Source organism: Haliotis asinina, chromosome 3, assembly GCF_037392515.1.
Source record: "Haliotis asinina isolate JCU_RB_2024 chromosome 3, JCU_Hal_asi_v2, whole genome shotgun sequence".
Taxonomy (NCBI): Eukaryota; Metazoa; Mollusca; class Gastropoda; order Lepetellida; family Haliotidae; genus Haliotis; species Haliotis asinina.
This window is the reverse complement of record NC_090282.1, coordinates 36973812-36990242: the sequence shown is the minus strand read 5'-3', so window position 1 is coordinate 36990242 and position 16431 is coordinate 36973812. Positions and strand designations below refer to the sequence as shown.

Below are 16431 nucleotides of genomic sequence, written 5' to 3'. Positions count from 1 at the left end.
AAATGGTCTGGCTTGAGATGCTCAAACAATAACATGTCCGGAAAAACTAAGGAAGAGTACAATACCGGTCTCCCCTTTGACATCTACAAGTATATACAAATAAACACAGTGACGGGAAACATTTCTTGTGGAATAAACAACACTTGTATTAGCAATGTTAACTTACAACTTAGTATCAAACTTTATCCCCACTATTACGAAGAAAACTTAGATTAGTCAGATTTCTCTTTATAGATGTTACTTAAAATATTGTTTCCAAGTTTCTCTTTACGGACAATTTTTTAAAAATAGTGTTTCTATCAACCTTCGCGTCACAGACATGTCTTAACATATTTTTAATATCCACATAAATTGATTCAACAGAAACGCAGTATTATTCCGTTCAGCATGACTTGAACTTGCAAATATTTTGACGCATAGAATGAAATCGAAGGAACAAGACCAATTATTTATCTTTGTAAGTTTTCTCTGTACTTTTCCAGAGACTACATGCCTGTATATGATCTCTGACCTTCCTAAGATCTTAACATTTTTTCCAGGAACATTATATATGTATGATTATGACATACTCCCTCGTCATAAGCAACACATGTCATATTTGGGATTTCACTTTCTTAGTAAAGTACAAATTCTAGTACCTTTTTGTGGTTGAGTCCCATTCGGGATTCGAACCCGCACCCCCATCGGCACCTAATCGCCAGCACACAACGTCAGCAGCCTAGCCCGCTCAGCCACCTCGACTTCGTCAAAATTTGGTGTAAATGTACTAGTGTAAATGTAGCCACTTACTTCAGTCAACTGTTCTAAACTAGATTTGTTTTTCCATGCTTATTATAGGTGCTGTTTGCATGAACTGATGTATTGTAAAACAATTTCGTAACGTTTAAAAAGTTTATTGTCATGCGTTTCATAAGTGGTGAAACTTGGCGATCTCTTAACGGAACCTTAAAACAAAACGCAGCTGTTCACATGCACCACATTTGCATGTGGCGCATGGTCCTCGGGCAGTTCATCTGCATTAGGTTTGCAGTTGGTCCCCCCAAATTTAGTGGTGAAATTTATCTTCGATGTAACCGTATATATCTACATGACACATAGTGAGTACTATAAGTGAGTCTTAAGTTTTGATGGGTAGTATATTTAACGCCTAAAATACATAAACCTTCTAATATGAACTTGAAGATACTAAATCGTTTTCACCAGTGAAAGAAATCAGTTTCGCAACCATGATGAAGGGTTTGTTTGCTGACAAGGTCTTTGAGTGTGACCTCCCCGTCTAGCATCAGTGGTAAGCAGCAGCAATGGTTTTGTTTGTCCTATTGTTTCCGCTTAATTACCACACAGTTATATCTTTTTGTATGCGAAGGGATGTACCTTATTCGACAGAAATACACTTTGTGAATGCATTACAATTTGCTTTCTGTTTTATGTCTATTAGAATGGAATCTACATCAGTCAATGACTGAGTGAATGTGAGTTTCAGATAGCCAGCTTCACGGTTAGGATCAACTACCAAGAAACAATACCATATCGAATCTGGGATTCGAACCAACTTCATAGGCTTCTGACAAGCGCAACAAATTGGGGCACCTGCACACCGGGGCCACCAAGTCTTTATCTGTTCGTTTTCCATTTTTCTATGTTTTCTTTTTTTTCCTCGTTTTTTTTTTTTTACTTCTTGTGCGGAAAGTGTTCGTCAGTGATATACAAGAAGCCTACATAAAGCGCCAACAGTCGTAAGATCTGTATATTTTATATTGTTATATTTTTAGGTTTCATTTAGCTATATTTTAAACTTGGCACTTAACCATTTCCCCGATTTCTGGAGATAATGTCCACTTTAAACCAGATGGCCACACCCGTATATAAATGAAGACTTAAATATGTAATACATAAATAAATTATGTAATGTGCGTTCAGTATCGTTTTGCTATATTTATGCAATTGTTAAATTCCATCTCTTTATTGTCACAAAAGTGTCACAAATTAAATGATAACGTTCAGCTGTTTATGCCGACATTTTAAGGTTTAATTTAATAGGTCATGTTCGGCTCTCTGCAATACGGAGAACAATAATGGTCCATTTGAGTTAATCATTGTGGCGATTTGGGGTTTGAACAACGCTCCAGATGGGTAGTCAGAAATGTGCTTCCCATTGTAACTGGTAAATAATAAGTAAAGACACAATATTCAAGCTGCATCACATAGGAATGTAAATACATTAGTTTGGGTCATACAAACTAGTGATTGTGAGTGAGTATAGTTTTACGCCGCTTTCCGCAATAGTCCAGCAATATATTCCGGCGGGGACACCAGAAATGGGCTTCACACATTGTACCCATGTGGGGAATCGAACCCGGATCTTCAGCGTGATGGCTACTAGGCCATGATTTTCAATTAGTCCGGACAATATCATTCCCGATGGAGTGGTCCTGAATAACAAAGATTCGGAATTTACGTTTCATGGATATGATGCACTGTGGTTTTAGTTTCATATGGACGGGTCAGTAGTACAGTGGCCAGGAAAGTTCAGAGTCTGGATAACGGGTTCAGTTTTACGGGCTTGTATCGTTATTTTATGAGGCACTGTGAACATTGCCACAAATTTATGAATCGTATCAGTTTCTTATCCTCTCTAATAATGTTCGTCATCATGATGATAACAATATAACGGTTTTTATTAAACACTAAAAACATTAAACCCCATGACGCCAAGGCTCACAGCAACACGTGGCCGAGATAACGTGGGAAGTCTTTTTTATTCATTAACAACAGAAATAATTATTGAACTTCAGAAGGCTTACAAATGGGGTTCTTACTCTGCTATACTTACCGATATGTAGGTGAATGATAGAAACCCTCATCAGAAAGAGCACGTTAAGGAAAGCAGGTGGGATTAAACAGCGCTTTTTAAAGTACGTTTCATGTCTAGCTTTAAGTGACACTCTCCTCCTACTTCTGTTTCCTGAGACTTTGCCATTGTCATTTTTATCACAATATTGTAGCTGAAAATATATTTCAATGAAAAAGTCAAATGTCGAAAAGATAAACTATTTGATATTTTTAAGCATCCTCTGAAATGTCTCATGATTAGATGAGCATTAATCTTAATCCCGTGGAGCATATCTGGGACATGACTGGTCATCACGTACAACAAAAGGATCATCCTGTTCAGAACCTGGCCTAGCTGGAAGCTGATTTACACGGGGAATGGCGTACACCGCCCCATCAGGGGATGAGGAAGATGACATGAGATGTGAGGCGACTAGTGCTGGCTGTCATATAGTCACATAGAGGTTACACACAGTACTGAACTTGAATAGTGTAAGACATGCAAAATGACATTTTGAGTGTTCACATTCACCAATAAATTCAACATTAAACATACCCCGGCCATACTTGTACAGACGTGGTTTAGTATGGAAATCGGTGATTTTTATAAATGAGCACTTATGAACATAAAACATGGATTCTAATAATTTAATAACATTTAATAAGCATATTTCAACACATGCATGAACGTTGAAAATCTACCAACATACACCTTTAATGTCATATCCATATGAGAAATACAGCTTAATTACGTGATTAGTGATTGGGGCATATTGTGACCTATCCAAGTTGTTCACCTCTAACCTCAAATTCTCGACATCCGCTTAAATGTCATGAACTGTCACGTGGTGTGTAATCCACAGTAGTCCTGAAGCTGGCCCGGGCGAAGAGTGGTTATATATCCTGATCAGTCGGTGTGAAGCGTTAATACAGGGCTTGAACATTTCGGAACATGGGGCGTTTGGCGCTAGCAGCAGTGTGTGTCCTTGGACTGGCGTGCATCGCGAATACAGCAGCACGTATGTATAAAGTTGCAGCACGTGAACACAATGTGCATTGTATTGTACGATATTTGAAAAATATCTCATTGGTTGCACCGATGGTGGTGTTAGAACATCGAACATACTTTATTCAGTATTGAAAAGGATTGGGCATAAGTGCATTGACCCCGATCTCCACAATTACATGGAAATAACACAGGTAATGGGCAATGAACAGAGGCAAGACATATTGCAGCTTAATTGCTGCTTCTAAGGTATAATCATAGCCTTCTTAGCAGTTGGGGGGCGATGGGATAGGCTAGTAGTTAAAGCGTTCGCTCATCAGACGACCCGAGTTCGATTCCTCACATCGGTACAACGTCTGAAGCCCAATTCTGGTATCTCTGCCGTGATATCGCTGGAATATTGCTAAAAGCGGCGTAAAACCAACCTCACTCATCCTTAGCAGCTGGGCAAGATGTATAGTGCATGTGTATAGTGCATTCAAAAAGGAAGAATACGTCCATGTTAGAAGATGCTTAATTAATATGCCAAAATGACTTTTCGATTTTGATGTATTTGATGCTCGTATCAACTTGTCTTTTGTACATTAGGTTTGTAGTGTTTCAGCGACTTTATGTTTGCTTTTCGTATTTCTTTACTTTATAATTTGTAGTGTCGGCTATGTATACTGTCAGCCCATTCTGATCATCCTACGTGTCAAAGGATACGTGTCGTTTTCATAATGATTATCTAGTTCATGATCTTGTACATAAGTATTTAATCATTACTGGTGAAAGACACAATCATGACTACGAATGTCTGCTAGTGGTGATACTTCCATGTGACGGGATCCTTCCTATCAGTTCGAGCAAACCTAAACGTACAAAGGATGTAGTGTTCAACAGTTTGGTCCATGTCGACCGTGCGTCAGGGTATGCATGAAACGTCATGACGTCTTCGGTGCTCACAGTATTGACCACCAGTTTACGTTACTTAATCGCTTTTCTTTACATGGTCGTCATTCGCCTATTCTCAGCCAGTGCACCCATAAAGATCCCGGGTTAGCATTGGTTTTCAATAACCCGATTCAATAACGCCGTAAAACGCGTCTAACAGGATCGGGTGCTCAAGCTCGTGGCTGACACGTGTCATCGTGTTCCAGTTACGTAGAACGATGCTCACGCTGTTGCTCTGGTGCAGTTCGATTATTTACAGACCGGAGTCCTATAGCTGCAATATTGCTGAGTGTGGCTTATAACTCACTCATTCACTATGTTCTAACCAGGTATTTTGCTGTTTCAGCCAGAGCCGGAAATCTATCGCCTTTACTCCCTTTCCAGTTTTTGAAACGCTCCCTGAGTGAGAGTGAGCGACAAGCACGGGAAACCAATGACAGACTCCAGGAAGAGATTCAAAATGTCGTTGAAAAGTAAGAATAATGCTTACTCCATTCAGAGTCATTGATTTCCATCCCTACTCTATGTCTTTGTGTGTCCGAAATCACAACCCTGTTAAGATGATTCGGGTCGTTGGTGTAGCTTACTGGTTAAATCGTTCGGTCTCCACGCCGAACGCTATGGTTCGATTTCCAATCTATACAGCCCATGTCTAGTGTCACCCATCGTGATATTGCAGAAATATTGTTCAAAGCGGCATAAAACCATACTCATTCAGGAAGATCTGACATGAGTTTGTTCAAGACAAATTATAATACTTCGTACATTCATGCGATCTCATCAGATCCCTCCATTTCTATACGATGCTGAGAGTGAATAGTTGGTTGTTACTTTCTGGGCGTCATCATGTATACGGAATCCCAGCTTGTTTCAGTAAATGTCCCTTTTAAGGTTCCATAATTATCCATGGCTTTCTGATTCATTATATGGGCGTGTGCTGCCACATTTCCAGAACCTTTCGAGCCACGCTAAACGGATTGCAACCAATAAACATGCTGAGCTGCAATCAAAGCTAATTCTCCAATTTACACGTGAATAAAGTTCATTTCTCCCTAGAGCTGATTTTCAATCGTTATCAGCAACAACATTCCAGAAGGAACCCTTGAATGAACCCAGACACATGTTGACCACGTGTTGTTCATTTTGTTGTCATAAGTCACGTGAGCGGTAAGGTAGCCCAGTGGTCAAAGCGTTCTCTTGTCACGCCGAAGGTCAGAGTTCGATTCACGAAATGGGAACAATGTGTGAAGCCCATTTCTGGTGTCCCCCACAGTGATAGTGGTGGACCATTGCTAAAAGTGGCGTAAACCCCAACTCACGGGTTGCCTGATCTCTGTGCACGATCCTGCATAATCTGTTACCAGCTCTGCTGTGATACAAAATGAAAACCGTTTTTTCCTCACACTACCGTTATCTGAGTACATATAATTATAGGTTATAATTACATCAGAGCGACACTGACCAAGTAAGTAGACATCAACATTCCCAAATCGGAAAGCAGTTCTCCCTAGCTGTAAAATATCTTGAAAGAGTTGTCCTTTCGATCACCCCAAAAAGAGAAGATTCTGGAACGCATAACAAATGGCCTAGATTGCATGACGGTGCTTCAAGTGAGCTATGGAAAGTCGCCTACCATCCAAATGTTGAACCCTTTGAAGCGAGAGACTGTGTTGGGATGGAAGCACCCGTAAATGTCGTTCAAAATTCCTCGGGTTAACAAATTTTGAGGTTGCATATTCACGTTATACATTCCTGCTGTCTTTTTCCTGATCTGCATTCACTTTGATTGATCGACTGAAATATCGTGATCCCTGATGGCATGTCCTCAAATCTTGTTCAACGGTAACGAGAGCCCAGATCCTATTTTAATGAAATTATCTGAGTTGACTTTTCTCGGAATGAATTGGATTCTCTCGACAAAATTCAATGCAAATGTTGAAGCAGGTTAATGCCGCCTCCTGCCACTACCCGTGTTAACAATATCACGTTGTCTCAACGTTGACACAACGTTATTCTGTGGCCTCATTTACGTTGTCCAACGTTGTGACGTGACACTGCACGGTGACGTGATATAGCATTGTCAATAAGGATGGAAATTACGTTACAGTATATCTATGGGATGTTAGTAATGTAATATGATAGGTAAACAATGCACTACTGTCATGCATATTACGAATACTCAATGTCACTCTTGTTTTGAAAGTTTACGTCGCATCAGCGTTAAAGATTCAGAAACGATGAAACATGACGTTATGAAAATGTTACACAACGTTTTGATAGCGTATATGCAAAAATAGGGTTATAAAATAGCGTGGCAATGCTGTGTTAAGATGATAACTGTCTACAACCTTTCTTCGACGTTGTGAAGACGCTTTGTGTTAACTAGGACTACGTCAGAAATCTTGGCACCATGAGGCAATGTCTTGCAGAGGCCTAGGACACCTGCAGAACCTTGGTCAGACTTGGTTTGTGTGACTATGGTCTGCCTTGTACAGCTGAACGGTCTGGCAGTAAGGCAGTACAAGCCCCCATCTGACAACTGACATCTGACAATGGCTCGTTCTCGTTCTGCTGCCATAATATACATAACATTTATAACATAATCTTGCCGTTTTGATGAGTGTCTTTAACAAGATTGGTTGATTGGTTCGTTATTGAACGCGGCACTCAGCAATATTACAGCTATATGGCTTCGTTCTGTAAATAATCGAGTCTGGACCAGAGAGTCTAGTGATCAAAAGCATGAGCATCGATTTACGCATTTGGGATGCGATGGCATCTGCCAATCGGGTTAGCGTGTCGGGCCACCGTATCCCATTTGTCGCCTCTTACGACAAGCATGGGTTAATGAGTCCAATGTTTGTGATTTTCTAATAAACACACTTACTTTGGGTTTTTGTCCGGTTGGTTGTTTGGATTTCGTTGTTTGTGTTTACAATAATACCCTAACACCAGATGTGTACTTCTATACGTCTACACGTCAGTCTAGTTTATCGATTAATAGACAACGTTCATACATTTCAGCCAGAAAACTGAAACACTATCCTATTTGTCCGTTTTCTTCTTGAAACCTTGAAGTATATATACGTAATACTATATATACGTAATATTAACATAAATACATATATCTCCAGGATCTCCGCTGCCGCCAGGTCAGAGTCCGACTTGAGCCGCCGTGAAAATGTTGCCTTTGGGATGGGCGGCACTTGTGGTGGATTCAACGAATCGTGCAGCTACGTGAGGACCTTCTGTTGTGACCCGTTTGAGTGCACTCGCGAGAAATGGTACCATCCAACTGGTGTGTGTAAGAACCCACAATGACGAGCTGTATTGAAATACGTTCTGATAAATGGTGAAGTGAGAAACAAGAAATAAATTCTTTCCACATCGAATCATTGTTGCTTCTACTTGTAGAGACAAGTCCAATTCAAAATGTATTTATTCCAGTTTCTTTCAGCGGTCTCGTGGTACTAGGACAAGCTCCTAAGAGAAACGTTTCCCAGTCAACGAATGTTCTCGGATGGTTGACCTCTGTTACCTTGTGGAGATCAACCACATGTCTAACACAGATTTTATTATTTCGTATAAATCGTTGTCACAGAGCTACTAAATTGCTGACTGCAGCGTAAAGAACCACTCGCTCATACCATCATTCGGTTTGTGGATAGGAGGACGTTTAAATATAATTAAAGTGGTATTTGGTCACAAATCAGTTGAAGTGTAGCAACACTGGGCGTGAAGAATACTTAAATGGGCGACTCCTGGCGGTTTCTAGGACCTCAGCTCTGCCCCTCAAAAAATCACCTGTGAAGTACGTGGTCTCAACTCGCCATGAAATGGGTACCCGGTAGGAAAAGTAATGTGACTATTAACCTTCTAGCGCATCTCAGGCGGTTGATTGATAGACATTTAGAAGTTGGTAGGGTAATACAAGACACCTGATATGAATGTGCAACCGTTTGATGTGTGTAAATAATAAAGTTGCAGATCAATATCAAGTACTTTGTATTGCCTCTCAGTTAACTCATCTGGGGTAATGATAATCAGTTTGATAGTGTATTCAACTGGTGAAATTTAGCGCACTTAAATACACTTATTATTATAAATAATTTATTAACGTGATTCTAAGACAACGACGATGACAGTGATGATGATGATGATGATGATGATGATGATGATGATGATGATGATGATGATGATGATGTTGATGATGATGGTGTTGATGATGATGATATACAGTTGGAGTCAGGAACGTTTGTGAAACTTTACTCACACCACAGTTACTAATCAGTCTGATTATTTGCAGGAACGTCATTTCCTCTACATAAAAAGGTCATGACGATTGCAACACCGTAACAGTCGACAGGAAGATATTATAACAATTATGTAGTTAGTTGTGGTGATTTGGTGCCAGGGTCAAAACCATACGATATGAATAACTCATTACCCAGCTTATATTGCTGCATGTAGTGATGAAATATACAAGTTCCAAAATGAGGCCAATTACGAGGTATTATTTTGTTTGTTTCTGGGTCTTTTAGTGTTACGTAGTTCGGTGTACATTGACCGGAGAGTACCCGAATGCACTGAGCTCTGCAGCATGATTTGGTTTAGCCGAACAGTGTATTAATGAAACAATCAGCACACAATTAACATGCATATTACCAGGTGTAAGTTCTCCTTGTAAGTAACAGTTTTGGAAACGTTTTACTATTTTGTTTGTTGTCTGACGCCTCACTCAGCAATATTCAAGCCATATGACGGCGATCCGTAAGTAACAGAGTCTGGTCCGGACAATCCAAGGATCAACAGCATGAACATCGAATTGTGTCAAAAAAGGTGAGCGAGACTGATCACTTGATTCTGTAAATCGCCTCTTACGACAGGCATGGGTTATTGGTTAAAGGTCACATGCAACGTAAAACACAACTGTGCAGATTCTGGTACCTCTCGGTATGCACTTACCAAAACAAATCATAAAAAATGCCAATTCAACCTATAAAGTTGAAAACAACGCGATGAAAAAAAGGCCCGCGAAATCGGAGTTCAAACGTTTCACTAAATTCCCCCCAGCGCTGGGGATAAAACTGGTTTCAACAGCTATGCTGCACTGCGTCCATAACGCATGCGCAGTGAATAGGTTCGTGGAGCTTGAAACAATATGCATGCCCAGAGTCTGAGTTCGTGAGCAGTAGTCTAATCTTGGTCGTGTACAAGTAAATAATCTACTCGTTACATAAAAAAACTTGTTGATTGTGGTAAGCAGCATCTGTCACAGAGGAAGCTCAGTGTCTGGTTTATTCACACCTATACGTCTGCCTGCCTGTCTGCTAAAGACAACATGCAATACACAGCTTCAATCATTGACCACGTGCAATTTGAACTTAACACCTATCAGACTATACGACATAAAGAAAATAAATTGATTTATGACTCGTGCACCCGAGTCCCGTCTCTGCCACATTATGTAATTAGGCACGTGTGATACACATGACATGTTTTAATGTCTGTGGGTTGCAAACAAACTACAGCCATTTATTTCGGATGATTGGATTTGACGGAAACTGGTGCAACCTCTTGTCAATTTCAAATCCTGCTTTGTACTTGGACGAATGACAGATTCCAGCCACGCAGTAGTTTACCATTTCTACTGACATGACTTTTGATCGGATCGAGCGCAAATTCAGAGAATATGTATTTTCAAAACCTAACATCTCTATACACATTCTTCATGGATAACGACTTCTTTTAGTGTATATGATTTTGTTTGACAACAGTATATGAATCCATACTGAAATGACGCATCAAGTACACAAAAAGAAGTTGTTATCCATAAAGAATCTTACTTTCTTCTGACTCGCCATACTTCTGAAATCCCCATCAAACAGATCATCTTTCTGTACGCACAATGAACCCTCAGCATATCAGCAAATGAAACAGCCAATCGGAAGCCGTCATTACACTTGAGTGCACATCCACCCGCTATGACTGGGTTTCTTTCTCCCGAGGGTTTCGTTTCGGGGGAAGTAAGCCCAAGTACAAAATATTGTACTTTTGAATCGCGATTGTACGCTTTTAATTTTGTTTATTTGTTGTTTTTTTTAAAGCAGCAATGTATATTATATGTCATGAATAAGTGATAAATGTGTTTTAATTATGTTTGATTTTTTGGTTGCATGTGACCTTTAAGATCAGTTCTGACACGGATCTTCCCGAGTCAAAATGGCGCATGAACTGACATTATAATACCAGCGCCTTGAGCATGCACTAGTGCGTGGATATGTTCGCCATATAAATATCCAATATCTATCTATCTATAGAATATATACAAAATATATCAATCACTATATATGTCATGGTTCTTTTTCCAGTACCCTAATTATATTTTTTCAAAATCGTATGTTTCACTTTGTACTCAACGCCAAAGGACGATATGTATTTGGTGTGAAGAACTTTAAAAAATGCCTAAATTCTTTGATATTACTACACAACCTTTCATTGCATAATAAAATAACTATTTAGAATAACTATACGAAAGTCTTCTTTTACTCCTGTTGAGCGGAATATACCATGAAATGTTCGAAATTGGTCCAGTATATGACCTGATATTCGTGATAAAAATAAGACAAATTCTTCTTCGTCGATTTTACTTCTTTCAGTTCTTGAACAATTAAACGAACAATAACCAAACAGAAACAATGCCGGCACGGTTCTCACACAAAATAAATTCAATAAAACACCGTCATATAAACACTGACAAGAACTAGTGTCTCTAGAAAGCCGTTGACTTCCGGACAAATCTTCTTCCGTAAAATGCGTGAGTTCTATTTCCGGTTTTTATTACATTCACCAATACTGTATCCCCCCTCGTGATGACACTCATAGCCGGGACAGCATGGCAGCAACATGCCACATTCCTTCTTATATGTCCCACAAATGTTCCTCTTGGACACTAGTCGGTCACGTAAAGCCCGTGCCCTAGAAGCAGAAAAGAAAACATATACTAGACGCCATAAGAAACGTTACCTTTCTGCCTTTATGAATTACTAAAATAGACTATCAAATGCATGTTAGAAGGCATTAGCTTACAAGACAGCTGAACATCACAGCTTTGTGCAGAATTCACATTCTCAAATGCATTCGTATTTAGGTGAAATGCATCTTTTTCAGAAGAATTAAATTGTCATATTCTCGACCATGGCGAAATGAATCAACAACAGTGAATCAGATGTCCATAAGAAAGGATAAAATAAAATTCTGCTTTGAGACAAAGATGAGCCATTTAAAGTCACCTTTTGTCAACTATTGAAACAAGAAACAGCTGTTGCATAAAACTGTGAAAGAATCATTCCTATGATTTCAGTCTTTTAAAACATTTTCTGCTGATTTGCATTAGCGAAGACATGTAAAACGTGTCTTTGATATAGTGAAAATGTATATATTTAGGAACATTAGGAACAATTTTGCAAAGTAACATTCTGACATTTTCTGTTTACACGTATTTGCAATATCAGTCGTCAAAATGTAGCAATGTTCAAGCAGTATTTGCATCCAATCCGCGTATAGAATGATTCTATAGGGTATAAAGAGACACTAGAATGCATGATATGATACACAAGTCCGAGAAATATGCCACAGCTGAAGAGAGAGAAAGAGCCAGTGGACTGGTGTAGATGGAGTCGACAAGCAATGCTGTTGCTAACGCCCTCGTATGCCACATATTCAGCACTACAGACAGACGGGGTGATCGTAGACAGACCAAAATGTGGACGTCCACGAATCGCAACGTCAGCTGAAGATGGGTACCTCTGTCATTACGGAAGAGGTGTATTACATACTGGATCTGAGTTTCGTGGGCAATCGCCCAATTAAAGAGTAAGTGACTTGACATTTACGCCGCCCTCAGCAGTATTCCAGTTATATGGCGGTGGTCTGTAAATAATCGAGTCTGGACCAGACAATCCAGTGATCAACAACTTGAGCATCGATCTGCGCAGTTGGGAACCGATGATATGTGTCATCCAAGTCAGCGAGCCTGACCACCCGATCCCGTTAGTCGCCTCTTACGACAAGCATAGTCGCGTTTCGTGGCAAGCATGGGTTGCTGAAGACCTATTCTACCCCCGGAGCTTGACGGGTACCTGTTAAAAAGATCGTCTGTGGCATTCTTGAAAATATAAAAGCCACCATAAAAGTGACATGTTTGTGTATTTGGTTCTTTACTTCTGTCTGTTTGTTTGTGTGTGTTTTTTAATTACGCACAACGCAGCAATATTCTAGTGCTTGACTGACTATTTCTTTAAAAAAATAGTCTGGACTACACAATCCAGGGATCAACAGCATGAGCGAATGCCTTAACGACTAGTTTACCCTGCCGCCCTCAACAGCATGGACATCTTCTTTTTAGAAGTACAACATAGAACAAACTTTATTTCGTTAGCCTGGCGTTTTGATACAGATTCGTGCGCCGTTGTCAAGAATCTGTATCGAAAGGTCGCACACACGTATAAAAGTTTATATTCATCATGTTTGTTCTTTATAGCATGCACTGGGGATCGATCTACACAACTAGGATACGATAGCATGCTTCAACAAGTCAACGAGCACTACGGGCCGATCCCGTATTCGTATCAAATATGTTTTGCTGTAGGGCTCACCGGTATCTACGCCACGATGTTGGAAAATTCTTCACATACGTTATGACGACTTTAACATGACGACTTTACATTTTCACAAAAATGGATCAGTGAAGTATTTATTGAGATAAGATGCATCTGACTCAAACTCGAGATTTGATGTCCTTTGTGACGTAACATCAAACATAATGACGTCATGATTCCCTGACTGGCAGATAAGCCGACGTATGGGTAATCAAAACGCTCACATCTCTCCGAATTCTATGCCTGTGCTTTCAATCTACTATCAGCCCTAACTTATCATTACGACGTGAATTCTGAATTTTCACAACCGCTGTTGAAATATGTTCTCTGATGTCAAATAGGTTGTGGTGTAGGTTAATAGTGAAAGCGTTCGCGCGCCACACCGAGGACCCTGGTTCGATTTCCCTCATGGGTACAATGCATAAAGCCCATTTCTGACGTCCCCCACCATGATATTCCTGGAATATTGCAAAAAGTGGCGTAAAACCATACTCACTCACTCTGGTGTGAAGAAACGCTTATCAATCAGGTCAGCGTAACCTTTTTCGTGTACATTTCTCAAGAAACAAGGGCGACTCGAGGTACATCATAAATTATTTCAAAGACCGTCAAGTTAGCTAAATTTCAAAATTTGAATAATTACAAGAGTCCTCACGGTAGTTTCTTATCTGAGAATTGAAAATAATGGTTGAACTTACAGAAACCGCATATCAGCCGGGAGAACTGCATTCTCTGAAACAGGGAAAGTACTGGCTGTTAAACATGTCCCTGCAATGCTTTTCAAATAGCTTCAAATTCATTATTCGGTTAGCTGCAGCTGGTTGAAGTTACGAACACAATTGCTTGCCATTGCGTTCCGAGTTCATTACTCACCTATGCCTTTTTTTGTCTTTTTTTGTGTTTGTGTTTTTGTGGGGCTTTGTTTTGTTTTGTTTTCGTTGGAGTGAGTATTATGAACGTTGAGTGGGTGTTGCAATTTCACTTCCCTGCAATCAAATATGTGGGTATATATATTTTATTCAGCTTTTACTCAGCTATGTCATATGTCATGGAGTACGTTTAAGCAGGTGTGTACTTCCTTCTGTCATACCAAATCAGAACCAACTAAAATATAATGGAAATGATTTCATACAAAATCACTCATAATATACTGACAGTACAACTCTAGTCCTATACGGACAGTACAACACTAGTCCTATACGGACAGTACAACACTAGTCCTATACGGACAGTACAACTCTAGTCCTATACGGACAGTACAACTCTAGTCCTATACGGACAGTACAACACTAGTCCTATACGGGCAGTACAACACTAGTCCTATACTGACAGTACAACTCTAGTCCTATACTGAGAGTACAACACTAGTCCTATACTGACAGTACAATACTCATCCTATACTGACAGTACAACACTCATGTCCTTTTTATCACGCTGAGCGATTGTTTATAAATTTATTACGCACGCATATGTTTCAAACTATTTGCTTATGTAACATTTTAAATGCGTAACTGGTACGCAACAATTATTTTTCAGAGCTTCAGTGGAAATCTTCTATCCGCATTTTCACGGATTACGCAGCTTATTTGGTGTTTTGTTTATTATACCTCAGAGTAAACTGTAAATATATTTCCCAGAAGTAACGATTTTAATAAAAGTGTATATTTATCAACCCCACCATTCATCCCATCATCTCTCTCACACCTACACAAACCCCGACACATGTGGCATTTTAATCTGTGCTATCAATGTCTGTACAACTATGAGACTTGGGGAGTATTTCACCCAACCTCCCTGCGCATGATCTAGTGCGTAGTATCATGTCTGATCTACCGTTAGTTGACCTTCAGTCGTGTTCTCACATTCGCAAATGCTAGTATTACAATATCTGTTCTGATAGTCAAACCTTGACATTCACGTCCCATCTTTGGTCTGTCGACCCATGCCCGTGGTCCACGTTTCAATGACACGAACATAGTTCATGAATATGTGTCATGATAACTGTGATATGTATCTAAAACGCTGCTGGGGGACACAGATGACAAATTAGGTTCTTGTGGAACATACTGCTGCTTTGAATTCCTTCCTCGGCACTGTCGGGATTGAGGGTTCGGATTTAGCTTGACATTAATCCAGTCTTGTACACACACAACAACCACACAAACAGTAAGTAACAGACATGCAAGCATACCAAAACACAGTGACAGTGACATACAGACACTTTAGTTAATTAGCACGGACTGGCATGAACTATCAATACACATTTACACACCAACAGTGACTAACAGACACACATCACACACTAACATGCACTATTGCATACATACCAATGCACACTGACACTAACGGTGACTAAACAACACACAGCACACACTAACTATCCTAACACACATACCAATACACGCTGACACTAACCGTAACTGAAAGACACACACTAGCTATCCTAACACACATACCAATACACGCTGACACTAACCGTGACTAAAAGGCACACAGCAGACACTAACATGAGGACGATGTTAAATCCCATTCATCAGAATTCATCAGAGACTGAACATTGCACCAGTCACATGAATCAGATCAGCGAGTTTAAATTGGTACACAGCCTTATAGGCAGCACATCTGTTACAACGTGTTAGCTTGGCGGTCTAAAAATTCAAAGGTGATACTCATGTACACTGTGTTGGCAAATGTTGCTCATTAACACAAAGTGAACGTTTTTCAGACCATCAATGCCTTCATCGTGTTCTCTCTCATGAACGTTCCTCTGTCTGTTTACTTTATTCAGAGTAAACTGTAAATATATTATGTACATATAAAAGTAACACTTTCACAAAAGTGTGTATTTATGAACCAACGCTTCACCTTTCACATCTAAAACTTAGAATCAACAAATACGATTGTTGCAGGTCACTGACACATCACTCACACATTTAAGTCGAGTCGAATTTACAGTGAAACCTCACTGAAAATGGTTTTGTCTAGTTTTAAGGATAAACA

General features: G+C 39.7%; 1 protein-coding gene across 1 annotated transcript; it reads left to right on the top strand.

Annotated features, from left to right (window-relative positions):
• The first annotated feature begins 3633 nt into the window (after positions 1-3633).
• Positions 3634-8163, top strand: LOC137277911 (uncharacterized). Its single transcript, XM_067809912.1, has 3 exons — positions 3634-3851; positions 5118-5244; positions 7906-8163. The coding sequence occupies exons 1-3, from the start codon at positions 3785-3787 to the stop codon at positions 8090-8092; spliced, it is 381 nt and encodes a 126-aa protein (XP_067666013.1). The 5' UTR covers positions 3634-3784; the 3' UTR covers positions 8093-8163.
• The last annotated feature ends 8268 nt before the right edge of the window (positions 8164-16431 follow it).

Excerpts from the sequence above, each read along its gene's own strand:
- LOC137277911 (XM_067809912.1), top strand. The coding sequence starts at position 3,785 with ATGGGGCGTTTGGCGCTAGCAGCAGTGTGTGTCCTTGGACTGGCGTGC. Across the intron at positions 3,852-5,117 it reads CATCGCGAATACAGCAGCAC|CCAGAGCCGGAAATCTATCG; the intron begins GTATGTATAAAG and ends TTGCTGTTTCAG. Across the intron at positions 5,245-7,905 it reads ATTCAAAATGTCGTTGAAAA|GATCTCCGCTGCCGCCAGGT; the intron begins GTAAGAATAATG and ends ATATATCTCCAG.